Source organism: Myxine glutinosa, chromosome 6, assembly GCF_964187855.1.
Source record: "Myxine glutinosa chromosome 6, kmMyxGlut1.1, whole genome shotgun sequence".
NCBI lineage: Eukaryota > Metazoa > Chordata > Myxini > Myxiniformes > Myxinidae > Myxine > Myxine glutinosa.
Genome location: NC_136266.1, coordinates 180,596,829 through 180,612,336, shown reverse-complemented (window position 1 = coordinate 180,612,336; position 15,508 = coordinate 180,596,829). Strand labels below are relative to the sequence as shown.

General features: G+C 43.5%; 1 protein-coding gene across 1 annotated transcript in view; it reads left to right on the top strand.

Moving 5' to 3' along the window:
• LOC137429512 (thrombospondin type-1 domain-containing protein 7A-like) overlaps nucleotides 1-15,508 on the top strand; it is a 665,061-nt gene that overhangs the window by 66,312 nt on the left and 583,241 nt on the right. The window contains exons 3-4 of the mRNA XM_068119458.2: nucleotides 8,346-8,577; nucleotides 14,436-14,551. Of these exons, the coding sequence (XP_067975559.2) occupies nucleotides 8,346-8,577; nucleotides 14,436-14,551 (348 nt within the window). The remainder of the gene's footprint in view (nucleotides 1-8,345; nucleotides 8,578-14,435; nucleotides 14,552-15,508) is intronic.

The following is a 15,508-nucleotide window of genomic DNA, read 5'->3' as shown; positions in this document are numbered from 1 at the left end:
GTGTGGACTCGTATGATACCTGCTACACAGACAAAACCTCATTATATCTGAAACCTCTCTTCTGGACTTGGTTATGACTAACTTCCCTGAAAATGTCTGCTGCTCTTCTTCTGCTCCAATCGGCTCATCTGATCATGTGCTTGTTAAAGTGGACATCTCTTTGACCATTCTCAGAGAGCCTCCTCAGCGTCGACGACTCTGGCATTTCACTCAGGCCAACTGGCACGGTCTTCAAGCAGCCATCAATCATCTGGACTGGTCTCCCATCTCTACCGCCTCTGACATCAACTCATCCTGGGAATTCTTCCAAAGTAAATTGCTCTCTCTCATGCACAGATTTATCCAATCTCGTCTTCAGTTGTCATACCCTTCCTCCCGTCCATGGTACACGGAATCTTGTGGTGAGGCTGTTGCCCAGAAACAACTTGCTTTCGTCTCCTGGAAAGCAAATCCAACGGAAGGAAATCTCATTTCCTTTCACAAAGCCCGAAACAAGTGTGTGTCCACCCTCAGGAGAGGCAGGAAACAATATCTCTCCGTTCTCAAGACCGAACTCTCTTATGTGTCTCCCTCTTCCAAATCCTGGTGGCGTCTGGTCAAATCTGTTTCTGGTGTTTGTTCCCCCTCCAGCCCCTCCCTTACCTCAAACGGCTACATGGCTGACTCCGCACGTGAAAAAGCTGAATGCCTCAACTCTGTGTTTGCCTCTAAATCTTGTGTCCCAAACCCATCCCTCTCTGTACCCACCGTACCCAGTCGTACCCAGCTGCTCCTGGACTCTGTGTCCTTTCCTCCTGACAAGGTGGAAAAGTTTCTGTCAACCCTCGACTCTGATTCTGCAACTGGACCTGACGGCATCAGCCCACGGGTCCTAAAATCATGTTCTTCCGCTCTTTGACTCCCTCTCTCTGTTCTCCTCACCCTCTCTTTTGCTCAAGGTCATCTGCCATCTGCTTGGAAATCAGCCAACATCACCGCTTTGCACAAAAAAGGTGCAAAAACAGATCCTAGCAACTACAGACCAATCAGCCTTCTCCCAATTATCAGCAAAGTCATGGAATCCATCATCGCTTCAGATATGAAATCTTTCCTCTTCTCCAATGGCTTGATCTCTGATCATCAATTTGGTTTCAGACCTGGTCACTCTACTCTGGACATGCTGCTTCTGCTTTCTCAACAATGGATGGACGTCCTCAATGCCAAACAGGAAATTAGAGCTGTCTCCCTTGACATATCACGTGCCTTCGATACGGTCTGGCACCCCACTCTGCTCACCAAACTCTCCTCCTTTGGTATCCATGGAAATCTCCACGCATGGCTGGCGGACTTCCTCTCTAGTCGTAGTCAACGTGTGGCCCTGAATGGGTTTCTCTCATCTCCTCTTCCTGTTCAGGCTGGAGTTCCCCAAGGCAGTGTTCTGGGCCCTGTGCTTTTTCTGGTTTTCATCAATGATCTTTCTGACTCTCTTGAAAATCCTCTCTATCTCTTTGCTGACGACTCTACTCTCTGTCGCTCCATTCCTCATCCCTCAGATCGGCAGTCTGCAGCCTCCTCGCTCTCTGCAGACCTGGACAAAATCACAGACTGGGCAAACAAGTGGAACATGTCTTTCAATCCTGACAAATCTCACACTCTTACGATGTCTCTCCGAAAAGACCGACTGGACAACCCTCCCATCCACTTTCTGAATAATCCTCTCCAAGAAGTTCTGTCACTCAAGCTTTTGGGTCTCACTATCTGCCATGATCTTTCCTGGGAAAACCACATTTCAAATCTGGCCTCCAAAGCCAGTCGCCAACTGGGCATCCTCCGTCGTGCGAAGTCCTTCCTTGGCACACCTGAGCTCCTCACCACATACAAGGCTTTCATCCACAGCTCAATGGAATACTGCTCTCCCCTCTGGGCTGGCGCTCCTGCCTCACACCTAGCTCGTCTTCACGCTGTTGAAACCAAAGCGTTCAGAATCATTGGAACCTCCATCATTGGAATCATCAATCATTGGAATCATGAAGCTAACTCCAAGGGCCTTTCACTCACTCACCGCAGGCAGGTTGGTGGTCTTTCCGTCTTCTACCGACTCCTCTCTGGCCTTGCCCCCCCCCCCCCCCAGCTCTCTCTGGGCTCTGTCCCCCAAATATTCCTACAGGTCGCACAAGATCTGCCTGCAACCCTCTTATGGTTAAACTGCCAAAATCAAGACTCTGCTCACCTTCACTCCTTCAGTCCTCTTTTCTCCCGCCTCTGGAACAAACTCCCTCACTCTCTTCAATCCCACTCCACCCTCCAGGTCTTTAAAACAGCTGTTCACCACCATCTCTTATCTTCCCCCATCCAAAACCTTGATCTTTTCTTCCCCCACTAATTTCACCCCAAATCCAATTTTTTTAAATACCAACTTCTGTCCTGGAAGTCCTTGGTGTCCTTGTGTTTTATACTTCTCCCACCCCCCTCCCACCCCCCTTCCCACACCTCCTCCCCCCAAGCCCTCCCCCTCCCACACATCTCCCTGCTCTCAAATGTTATGTTTGTGTGCTTCCCCTTCTCTCCCCATCTTGTCTTCCGCTCCCTCTTTTTATATATTTTGTTTGTCTGGTTGATTTGTTTGTGAAATAAATGTTAGCTCTTTCACGAGCCTCGATTCAGTATACAAAATAAAAAAATATATGGAGTGGAGATAAGACGAGTATGGCTCCTGACAGCTAGCGCATAAACAGACACTGGGTGAAGAGATTGCACAAAGTATTAAACATAGGATCCATCATCTCAAACTTGGACGAAATGCTCAATCAAAGTATAAACTTGAGCTTCCGATACAGTCTGGCATCCTGCCTTACTCTCCAAACTCTCTGCCTCTGGCATCCAAGGCCAACTCCACTGTGCACATGGCTTCCTGACTTCCTCTACTCTAGTAGGCAATGTGTGGCTCTCAACGGAATCCTTTCATCTCCTCTCCCTGCCAAGCTGAAGTGCCCAAGGCACTGTTTTGGGCCCAGTCCTATTCCTAATCTTCATGAACGATCTCTCCGACCCTCTGGAAAATCCTCTTTATCTATTTGCTGATGACTCCCCCCTCTGCTGTGACACCCCTCATCGTTAAAATGGACAGGCAGCATCCTCTTCACTCTTATCAGACCTAATCACAAGTTTGTCCAACACATGAAATATGTTTTTCAATCCTGAGAAATCCCACGTATTCACGCTCTCTCCAAAAAGAGCGTTTAGCAAACCCTCCCATATACTTTCTTAACAACCCTCTTGCAGAAGTTCTGTCACTCAAATTATTTTTTCTCACTATCAGTCATGATCTTTCTTTGGCAAGCCACATTTCAAAGTTGGCTTCAAAAGCCAGCCACTCACCGGGCATCCTCTGATGTGAGAAGTCCATCTTTGGCACACTTGAATGCCTATCCACCTACTTGGCCTTCATTCGCAGTTTGATGGAATACTGATACCCCTCTTCTGATAACTACTGATAAATCTGATACTTCTGATACTACTGAATACTGATAAATCCCTCGATATGTTCCAGTGTTGGCACAGCTGGGTGATACTTGGGACATTCCTTCACAGCTTCTGGATGACCTTGAAGCCTTCACATGTGCCATCTATGGTAGACCAAGGGTTTTAAAAGTGGATGACCTGCGACTCCTCAGGATAAATGAGCTATGTGCTCGTGATGAGATACTAACGCCTTCACAAAACATCGACATGGCCACTTTACCTCCCTGTAGAAGAAGCTTGCTTCAGCACATTGCGCGAGTCAACTATCAAGTGGGAATCTGGAAACGAGCACATATCCCTAAACCTGATGTTCCGCTGGCACACAATGGCCACGGATGGACACAAACAGACGAGCATCTCGAACCTCTGTGGTATGACGGAACTATGTTGCCTGCACAACTCTCGGATCTAGCCCGTACCGTTGCTCCTGGTACAGTCAACGACGACGATAACGACGACGACGACGATGATGATGATGATGCACTCATGGCTGAGAACAGTAAGTACCCTGGATGGAGATGAAACAGACAGTGACATAGAATGAACACTAAATCATGTTTATCCATGTTTCAAATTTGTCTATAATGTAATTGATTAACCAGATGTGTTCCTGTGTTTTATGTTATATTTGATATGTATAATTCAAAATGAAATGTCTGTGTGTCTGTGACCGCCGATGGCTGTGGGCACCACACCCGGGCAAACGGCTTATTGGTGTGTGTGTGTGTGTGTGTGTGTGTGTGTGTGTGTGTGTGTGTGTGTGTGTGTGTAGGTGTGTGTGTTTAGGGGTGTGTGTGTGTGTGGTTTTTTTAGTATTGTGTGTGTAACAAACATGTTTAGCAGAATATGTGTACATTCTCTTTGTCAAAGCTTTGAGGGTTAAGCGATTTTTGGCACTATGTGATGGCCATATTGGATAGAGTCACAACTATTGATTAAAATAAATAAACATGTTTGCTTAGTATCTTGTATTCTCAACAAAAGAAATTTAAAATCAGTTTAGTATATATGCATATAAAAACGTTATGTAATATAGGTATTGCTGTGCAACTGGATTGTTAATATAGTACATGTTAACGTTCCAAAACGTTGAATCTAAAACATTCAAATGGCTGTTATTTCAGATTGGCTCTTGTTAGAAAAAATATGAAGGTATCGCCTGAAAGCAAATGTAATACACGATGAAGAGATTAATACAACATTGAAAAGTTTCCATGTAAATAAATGTAAAAAAAATCTGATTGTGAAATAAATACCAATATTTCATTGAAGAAGCAGTCGCGGGTTGAATTATTGTGTTCCGCAGAGCTGTTTATTTAACTAGTTGTCCCAATAGTTTCATTTACCACATATTCAAAAAGAACAGCTCATAATCTTTCATTTGGTATATCATATATTGAAATAGGAGCTATTTGAGGCCTCTGGTGGAAGATTATAATCAGTAGTCAAAGTTCGGTCGACGTCGGAGAGCGTCGGCATAATTATGAGGGTACCCTACTTTGTTGAGCCGAAATGGGCATTGCATCCCTAAATTTTTCTTGGTAACATTTGGAATCGTGTTTAGTATGCCTCTGGGCTTCAAAAAAAGTTGGTTTGGTTTAGAGGTGGGGGGGATGCTCGTGGACCATATGTGGCCCATGGCCTATCTGGGCTGATACCGCTGCCTCATACCTTGCTCAGCTTGATGCCATAGAAACCAAGGCCTTCAAGATCATTGGAATCTCCTGCGATCAAGGTTAGCCTATGGGCCTATCACTTTGTCATCGCAGACACGTCAGTGGTCTCCCTGTCTTCTGACTTCATTTCTGATCTTGCACCTTCTGCTCTTTCCGTGCTCTGTCCCCCCCAATGTTTCCACAGGGCACATATGGTCTATCATCAACTCCCTTCTGGTGAAACGACTTGATTCTAAAATCACTGCTCACCTTCACTGATTTCTTCCTCTTTTTTTCCCACTTGGGGAAGCAACTTCCACATTCTCTTCAATCTCCTCGTTCTCTCCAGCTGTTTATCACTATCTCAGATCATCATCCATTTCCTTTTTGAGAGGTTGCTCCTGTATCAATCTTAACCCCCTGCATCTTCCCCTACCCGTCATTCTTACCCCCATCCCATGTTTGTCCGTCTCAGTCTATTCTGTCCTTCGGCCCTGCTGTTGGCACCCCCTTTCCATGCATTCTCTTGTTCTCTCTTCCTGCTGTTCCTTTTCTTCTGTTTCATCCCGATCAGTTCTGTGGTCTCGGTCTCCCACAAGCCTTGACTTTGTATTTAAAAGGAATTTAACTTGTCATTGAATAAGCAATCTTATACAACTACTGTATGCACGACAGTGACTAAAGCCTGTTTGGTGTGCACGTAGAGCCAGTCATACAGCATCAGATTGGTTCTTGAGGGTCTTTTGGTTCTTGAGGTTCTTGAGTTGAGGGTCAAACCTTGAGTTGAGGTCCTTGAGTGATACCTCAAACGACGGACGGTGCGGGTAAACACAAACTCAGCAGATAACTTTGACAAAATCCACATTCAACGTTCGACGGAAGTTCTCAAAAATGTATAATTCATCCAGGGGGCTGCATATAACTTGCCTACTCTTCACAAAAGGTACCGTGTGATCTCAAACTCCCACCAACGGCCAGTACTGGCAGGTGTGAACTCCCGCTCATCGTCATGCCAATGGATGGCGCACACACATGATTGCATCACTCTCCATGTGGAACACCCGGGTAACATTTTATAGCTGGGTCGACATTCGAGTCCAGGGTAGACAGCCCAAAGACAAATTGTGCATACCTCTAAGGTGTGCTGCCAGCCCTAAATTATATTACTTAAATATGATAAAATTACGGTATTTCCCAAAACTATTGTTCATTTATATTTATAACCGGGCGGGGGGAGTGGAAGGGAGTTCATCACGTTTTCGTTGAATATATGCTGGTGAATGTGGTGTTCATCACGTTTCTGAGTTAAGTGTGATGCCGATCAGGAAAAAGAAGAAGCCTTTCTCCCAACTTCGTACACTTCCGGAATTGTTTGATTTTTTTGTGTTCATATGTCTGGTGATTGTTTTGTATTTATTTATGCGAAAGTGTACTTGTATATAACTGTCATTAATTTAAAAAGGTTTAGGCACAATTGAGCCATTATTATTATTATTTTTTTGGGGGGGGGGGGGGGGGGGGGGGATGGAAAATTGCTAAGGAAATGTATATTTCCACCTTCTAAGGAAAATGTATATTTAATATTATAATAACACACTAATCGGGAATAATTTAATATTACCTTTCACATAGCTACAAAGATGAAATACTATAGAGCAATTTTTTAAAATCCCAAAAAATATTTAACTTTTTTTTCAACATTTTCAATTTTTTTCTCTAAAACATTCCCTACCACTCACCGATGGGCCTCTAAACATTTGAAGAAGATCCGTTCAGCCATCTCTGAGAAAAATGGCAACACACAGACAGACCAACAGCTCTTTTATATAGTCGACTAGCTGAATGCACCCGGCGTTGCCCAGGTTCTTGTTGAATGAATTTAATCTTCTGTACATAAGTCTGACGCGAGCCCAGTATCAGTTAGTGCTCAACGATTCCTTGTTCTTTCTTCTGTCGGGCCCCGCGAGAGATAATTTTGAAAGCATGTGTTGCAATCAGTCAGATATTCCTATTAAGTGCATAAGTTGTACTTCAGGAGAATTTTGAAAGAAGAAGAAGATTTATTGCGAAATGGGCCCGGCCCGGCCGAAGTGGGCCTCGACCGGCCTCGCCACCTAGCCTATAACCTTCCCGGGGCCCGTCCCGACATTTTTGGTTTCAGAGGTTTCCTCCTATCTTTCACCGTTCAGGAGATTAGCGCGTGCAGACAAACAAACAAACAAACAAACAAAAACTTTCTTTTCTATATATAGATTACAAGACCTAATGATGATGTCACTATTACTGGTGAATAATTGTTTCACGGCTCGTTTCCTAAGAGGTTTATAGAGGGACCTCGTGGCGATTTGGTTACATCTCATTCATTCTCTTACATAAGCGGAAAGAAAATCGAGAAAGATTCGGTCATTTTCGACTAAAACAACCAGAAGCAAATGAATAATTCGAAAAGCAATAATAATGGCAATACAACAAGTGTATCTGCTTATAGGTCAAAGGTCAAATGACCTAATCCTTCTGGCTTTGGGCGGAGCTGTTCGAAATAATGTCACGGATGGAATTGTGCCGAGGAAAACTGTGCACTAATTGGTTGGATCTCTGCTCCATGTTTGCTCGAGAAATCCCGATTGGATCATTTTGGAGAGAAGGAAAGGAGCAAAGTGCTCTCGTTTGCATGCAGCCATCACCAACTCCACAATGATAACTTTATCACATATAAGCGCTGCGGACATCTTTTCTTAACAAGCCTCATGAGGCTTTTTGGAGATTGGGAATCTCGAGATTAAATCACAGTACAAAGGTTATGTTCACTAAGTGTTTGGTTACAACAGGGTGCTTTTCGTGACATTTTGTGGTTTGACAAGTTGGAAATGCTGTGCTTTAGACAATTGCTTTCTTCCTCCATTTTCTTAAAGTGGTGTGGTGTGTCGCTGAGATGAAAACGAGGTCCATGTTTTGGTTTATACTCCACTAACATGCCATTGAAGACCCAGAGTTGAAAATGGAGGAAGACACAAATAAAATCTGAGGTTTTCTTTTGTAGATTTTGTAAATAAAAAAAAATAAAAAAAATTGAACCATTCATAGTTTACATTCTCTGCTTCATGTCACACTAGGTCAATCACCTTGTGCTTTTCCCCCTTTTTTAAATGCAGTATAAAGTTCTTATGACCCTTCATTCTTTCTGGATAGATGGACGACTCTGCCCATCCCCGACGGGTCTGTTCGACCATCGTCCCTGCCGACTCCAACCATGCGCTGTCCACCTGTGGCAATCCAGTCCCTGGACGGCATGCGCCCCAATCACCTTACCAAGAAACGACTCGAGGGACACGGCAGAAACCGGGTCTAGATGTGGGGCTGGTCGTAAGATCCGGCAGGTCTTATGCATCCATCTCGGAATGGGTCAAGTTTTTTCTAACAGGTGAGGATACAAGACCCTTGAGTGTATGTTGAGTACCTGTTCTCCATAGTTTTTGGTCTCATCTCATTGCTTCTCAATATCCTTCCTGCGTGCTATTTTTCCTGCTCCCGTATCCCCATTCTATCATTTCCTAATTTATTTCTGCTTCTTGTTTTGCAAGCATTTTGTGGTTCATTATGGTGACAATGATGCAGCCACGAGTCCCATGCTGCTCCCACTGCTGAGGAATTTCATTGGCATTGAAACTCTGTTATGAAGCTAAATGAGTCAATGTTGTTAGTGAACTTTTGTTTGCCTAATACAGTCAGAGTTTTGACACTCAGCTCGAGTTTTGCTCTGTATGTCGGTTTTTACCTCCCGCTCTCTGTTTTTCATTTCTGTGATTTGTCTTTTATAAAAACATTGTGCCCCATGCTACTATTGCGCTGATTGTTTACTGTCTCGCATCCCATTCTTTCGCTCGTTTATCTGCTCATTTCACTCAGGGTTGTTCTGCATGCTTGTTTGACTTGCTTTGTGATTTATGGCTATTTCCCCATCATGTTGACTGGGATGGCAGTGAATAAGAAGAGGATGAAAAACAATAGGGTGGGATGAAGATAGATGCTGTTGGTTCCGATAGACAGGTTGGCGGAGACCTGCCGATGCAATCAATCTATACTATAAGAGAGCCGTCTGTCTGTGTGTCCGTCTGTGTGTCGCCATTTTTCTCAGAATGGCTGAACGGATCTTCGTCAAATTTTCAGAGGACCATCAGTGAGTGCCAGGGAATGTTTTAGAGACAAAAATTGAAAATTTTGAAAGAAAAGTTAAATATTTTTGGGGATTTTAAAAAATTGCTCTATAGTGTCTGACCTTAGTAGCTATGTGAAAGGTAATATTAAATTATTCCCGATTCGTGTGTGTGTGTGTGTGTGTGTGTGTGTGTGTGTGTGTGTGTTATTGTAATACTAGCCGAAACCCGTGGAACATCCACGGAAGGGAGGATGTGGTGTATGGATAAAGTGTACCATTATGGATGGCATAGGGGATTTGCTTGTCCGAGTAAGAGTTAGGAAGAAAGATGAGAATGAAGAGTGCGTATATGAACAACGATTGCCGACACCGGCACAAATGCATGCTCTGGATTGTCCACTCAGTGGACGGCTTGCTTCGCCTTCGCCCAGCAGACGCCAATACGATGGCGTCATATCGGCAGTTAATCGGATGCTTTTGGGCCCCAACGTCGGCTAATTCAGATTTTTCGAGTATGGCTGTACGTGATAAACAAAGAGCGCGGTTCGTAGATCGTAAATCCATTAGTGCCGTGGGCATCGGGTCACTGGGTGCGGCGTAAAAGGGATAACAAAGTCGAGTCCTTACGGTATTATTATATAGATTAAATATACATTTTCCTTAGTAGGTGTAGGGAAGTGTTTTCGGCACCCACAAAAAAGAGGAAATAACAAATAAAATTGATGCCAGGCAATGCCAGGTACACCTCCTAGTATATTATATACCTTTCTGCTTGATAGGAAGTTCTGTGCTGCTGAAGCAGCTTCCTGACAATAAATATGCTGGGGGTTTGCCATTGCCTTCTGTTACGGCCTGAAGCACACCAAGCCAAGCATGCGATCAAACCGGCTTTATTTATAGGTTATAACAATCGGAAATCTATTCCTACACATAAAGGAAGAGGAAACAAAGAACAAAGAAGGAAAAGGAGAGGGAAAAACCAGATTAGGCCAGCACGAGGGTGAAGGAGGAGACAGCCAGGGAGCTTGAGGGTGCTGCTCATGTAAAGGACCGGGGTGACCTGAGGGAACCCCTCGGAATCCGGCAAGTCCCAATAGAGGACCTACAGTCCGGTGGTCCTGAAGATGTCAGAAGAGGAGAGACCCAGACGATGAGGATGTGAGTGGTACTGTATCCTCCAGTATCAACTCGAGGCAAGGTCGGGGCTCCGAACTGGAGGACCCGCAGCGAGAGTTCGAATTAAGCACGGTATTCAAGGCAGGCCCCACAGTAGGCCCCAATGCAGGCCCAGCAGTATGCCCCAATGCAGGCCCAGCAGTAGGCCCCAATGCAGGTCCCAGCAGTAGGCAGAAGCTGCATCAGAGAGAAAAGAAAGGTCACAGACCGTAACACCTCTCTACGCAGTGGGATTCTTCATTTCCACAGCCAGGTCAATTGTCCCTTTGAAAACGTCCATGCTTTTGATGCAATGCCCTGCCTCTAAAGAAACATCCGGGCAATATTTTGTACAGATTAACCAAATTGTGCCACAAATGGAAACCCTTATGATGTGACAATATGAAGAGGAGTATGCCACCTATGAAATATCATTTCATGTAACACCCAGTCAATATAAATGATAAATCTGCACAAGTATAAACCCCCAAAGTAATTCATCACGAGGTATTCTGAATAAAAATAATTCCAGCAATAAGAATTAGAATCATAAACCCAATGGAGACACCTCGCCCCCCTCCTGGAAAAGACATCTCGGGAGCAAGTCATAAAAAGCTTCAACACAAAATGCCATGAAATGAGATGGTTTCTCGAGACCCCCGTCCTCGACCCACGCGCACAAATGGCTAAATGTCGTGTGGGGCTACTATGGCTTCGAGGCCCTGCTGTGCGCGGAAATAGGATGACACCCACACTTATCACTATCTTCTCATTTCTCGGTTAGCTTAAGTGTTTTGGGCAAAATGCTTGCAATGCAACTGTCCTTCAAACTGCCACCATGGTTTATCTTTCAGAACTCTAATGTGAGTGCAGTTATGACTTAGTGGACCTAAACAGATCGAGCAAAGTAGCTCGCAGCCAATGACGCCTCTGTTTCCGGATAAATGTTGCATTGCTTTTTCTGCATGCCCATCATTTTACGCTTTAGGTTTTAGCTCCACACATTCTATCCTCTTAGCACAGGCAGTTTTTTAAGAATATTTTTTGGTGTATTATTGTAATAGACCATGCAGTTGAAGTCCAGCTCACTTTGCACTACTTACTCTCCCACAGTTCCACTTAATTCAGCTGCTGTATTAAAATAACGAGTGAGATACCTGTGCTACGCACGGGTGGGAGGCCGGAAGCAAACAGACAATGCAGATACAGCGAATGCTAAAGGATAAAACCAATAAATTCTACATTCCTGTAGCACCTTCAGTCGCACATCAGACATGGACAGCAAGTTCGTGAAGGACTTCCATGAAAAACGTACCCGTTCGCAAACAAACTGGTACGTTCACGTATAGAAACATCGATCGTGGGACCGTGGCGAATCTGCATATGGCGATCCGCGAAGTTCACGTTCAGAAAGTAGAAACCATCACGGCATGTCGTCATTCACTTGAACTCGATATCTCTTTTTTCATTCCAAACAGCAAAACTCAAATCACAAATTAAATAGCATTAATATAAAAACAAGTACAAAAAGTTTTAACTAAAACAAAAGCCGCGTCGATGTTACACAATGCCTAGATGCAGCTGTGCCTATAACGTCGATGTTATAGGCACAGGACATTCCTATTGATTCGATTACTTGATGTTATTTTTGTGCAAAGTGAAAATATATCTCGGCAATTTCCCGTGTGTGGCGACGAATTTTTAATATATCTCGGCATTTTCCCGTCTGTTATTTCAGGCGGTGTATGACTGACCATGCCGCGATTTAAAAAAAATATATCTCGGCAATTTCCCGTGTGTGGCGACACGTGAACGAAGCTATGCTCCTCTCTCCACATTATTGTGACGACGTATAAATTAAATATTTCATCGTGACGATTGTCATCAAATGGACGAATTTTTAATATATCTCGGCATTTTCCCGTCTGTTATTTCAGGCGGTGTATGACTGACCATGCCGCGATTTAAAAAAAATATATCTCGGCAATTTCCCGTATGTGGCGACACGTGAACGAAGCTATGCTCCTCTCTCCACATTATTGTGACGACGTATAAATTAAATATTTCATCGTGACGATTGTCATCAAATGGACGAATTTTTAATATATCTCGGCATTTTCCCGTCTGTTATTTCGGGCGGTGTATGACTGACCATGCCGCAATTTAAACAAAATATATATATCTCGGCATTTTCCCGTCTGTTATTTCGGGCGGTGTATGACTGACCATGCCGCGATTTAAAAAAAATATATCTCAATGGACTTGAAGTTACAGGCCTTTGAGAATTCATTTCGTTCTATAAAGGGCAACTTTCATCGGATTTTCTTCCCGTTTTTTTTCAACCGAGTCTAAAACTATGTTAGCGACTGTGAAAAATGAAATGATATATCGAATTTGATTTGAAATAAAACTGTGTGAGAGAGGAAGACACCACGGGCCTACAAAACAGGCCTCAAAGCTATGCGAGTTAATAAAATGGTGGATATTTGTTTATATGAAGCCTCTCCCACAATGGGTGGAGCTATGGTTCCCAGAATGGGTGGAGCTTTGAGGTTTTGTCTTCTCTGCAAGAACAAGAAGAAGAAGAAGAAGAAGAACAACAACAACAACAGCAGAGGGCACTCTTTTAGCAGCGTCTGCGACGCGGCTAAAAATAAACGTTTAACAACATTGTTAATGTTTCCTTCATTGTAAAAACTACCAAGTCAACAGTTAAAAGGATTTTGAGCTGATAGGTGTTAAAGCCGTGGCAAGATCGATGGAGACAGCGATCTGTTAGCTTATACACCGCCCAAATAGCTATGTGGAATTCTCTCATGTAGAGATTAAACTCATGTTGTTTGAACTTTGGCCAAAGTCATTATTTACTTTTAATGATGTTTATATACGAATCAAAAAGAAGATAATTGGTTTTGGTCCTTCTTTTATCTATTTTGTTTATTTTATTTTATTTCTATTCTATTTAGTCTATTTCGTCTATTTTATTTATTTTGGTTCTTCTTTATCTCGTGGGATTGTGAGTTGGAGAGATGACTGTGATGGCGGGGAGGGGGTTGGCATTCTCTCAAGCAGGGATTCAACCCATGTCCTTGTAAAAGGTCTTTGTCCAAGGTCACCGAGTCCGATCGGTGCAGCCGTGCAGCGATTGGTGCAGCCGTTTGTGCGGCACCCGGGAAAATAATGTTATGCGGGAGTCCAAACCTGAAAATGATGGAGGCCAAAGCTGAAATTGGAAAAACAATATAGCCTATTTTACTCCAGGGGGTCCCAGGTTTACCCACCCAAAATATTGTTGAGATCGGTTCAGCCGTTTTTGCGGTACCTTCGAACGGATGGACAGACAGACAGACATTTGGTGAATTATAGTAAGATGACAAACACTCCAAATCGTGCGGCGTTCTCTTTCTCTCCGTCGAGCGTGGTGCCCAAAAGGGCCCAGTTGCGATCAGGATTTGGCTGCCATACCCGAATTGTGACATTCGAGAGGCCCTTAATGGAGCCAATCCCAAGCAATTGTGATGTCACATTACAGTATCAATTTAATGACCCTCCATGAATCCAGGAGTGTTCTTTTCTTAGCATCCGGGTAGCCAACTTGTGAGCTTCTATCTTGGGAGATCCTTTCCGTCAGTGTTGCCTCTGCCATTTATTGTAGAATGTGCTCCACACAACTATCTTAGATGATTGCACCAGATGACAGGCAATTATCTTGAACAGATTGCCTGTTTTTAGATGTCTGGTCTGCAAAGGAATGTTAAAAATACATCTCCATTTTCCATTAACAATCAGAACTCACTTTCGTAATAACTCTGTCACATGTTCATCCACTGTTGCATATGCCAGGTTACAATTAGCCATTTCGCATTGGTTGTTTACATCATGAAAGGCGATACTGATTTGAGATTTCAGGATGTCTCATGAAATCTCACCTGCAAAGTCTGAAGATTGACGCAATTCTTTTTGTGCAGGTGTCCCAAGAGTCTGCGTCCTGTCCAAGAGCAGCATTGTTCGATTCCATGCCCCGTGGACTGTGTGCTCACCCCCTTCAGCGAGTGGACACCTTGTCCCGGAGGCTGCTTGTCAGGTGCTTCATTTCATTTTAAGTAATGCTCTGAGTTTGGTTTATCTCTGAGTGTGACCAAAGCTAATGATGATCCTTAAAATGTTCAATATGTAATAATTAATCAAACTGCTGATGGTTTACCTCTCATTTCAAAATTACATATCATCTCAATACCCAATGTGATGATGGCGATATTGATGATGATCTAATATGAAACAGAATGATCTAAACCAGTTGACGTTTCCCTGAAACATCATGGTGCTGTCAATCAAACATCCTGGTAGTTCAACGAAGGATAAACCTCGAGCAATCCACAGACTGCCAAAAGTCAATGGTGTGGACCACAGGCAGACATTGTTGGTGATGGTCTGCATTCATGTAGCAATAGCTGGTGTGGCACATGGTTTCTGTTAACATAACAACGGAGGAGCTTTTAGTTGATATATCCTGTTGGTTTAACCATCATCTGCTTTCAGTCAAGGCCCTTTAATCCCCAGGATGAGTCGATTCAATTTTTAGTTTTAATCTAATTTTAATCAAGTCAAATTTTTAGCTCTTTCACGAGCCTCGATCTTGTATACAAAAAAAAATTAAAAAACATTGTTATGGTGCAGAAGTTCAGTGACTTCGAGAAACATCCAGCATATTTGGTCTTTAATAAAACATTACCTGGAGGGTGATTGTGTCACCCCACCCATAGCAACACACACACACACACACACACACACACACACACACACACACACACACACACACACACACACACACACACACACACACACACACACACACACACACACCTGTGGGCAGTTACATTTTGGCTGTGAGTAAACTTTCACATGCAATTATGACATGTGCAAAAATATCGCCACCATTTATTCCTTTTTTCCTAAATATTCATCATAGAATGATGCACATGCATTTTCGAACACGTATTACATATTGATCAGAGCAACCACTATTGGCAATTGTACATGT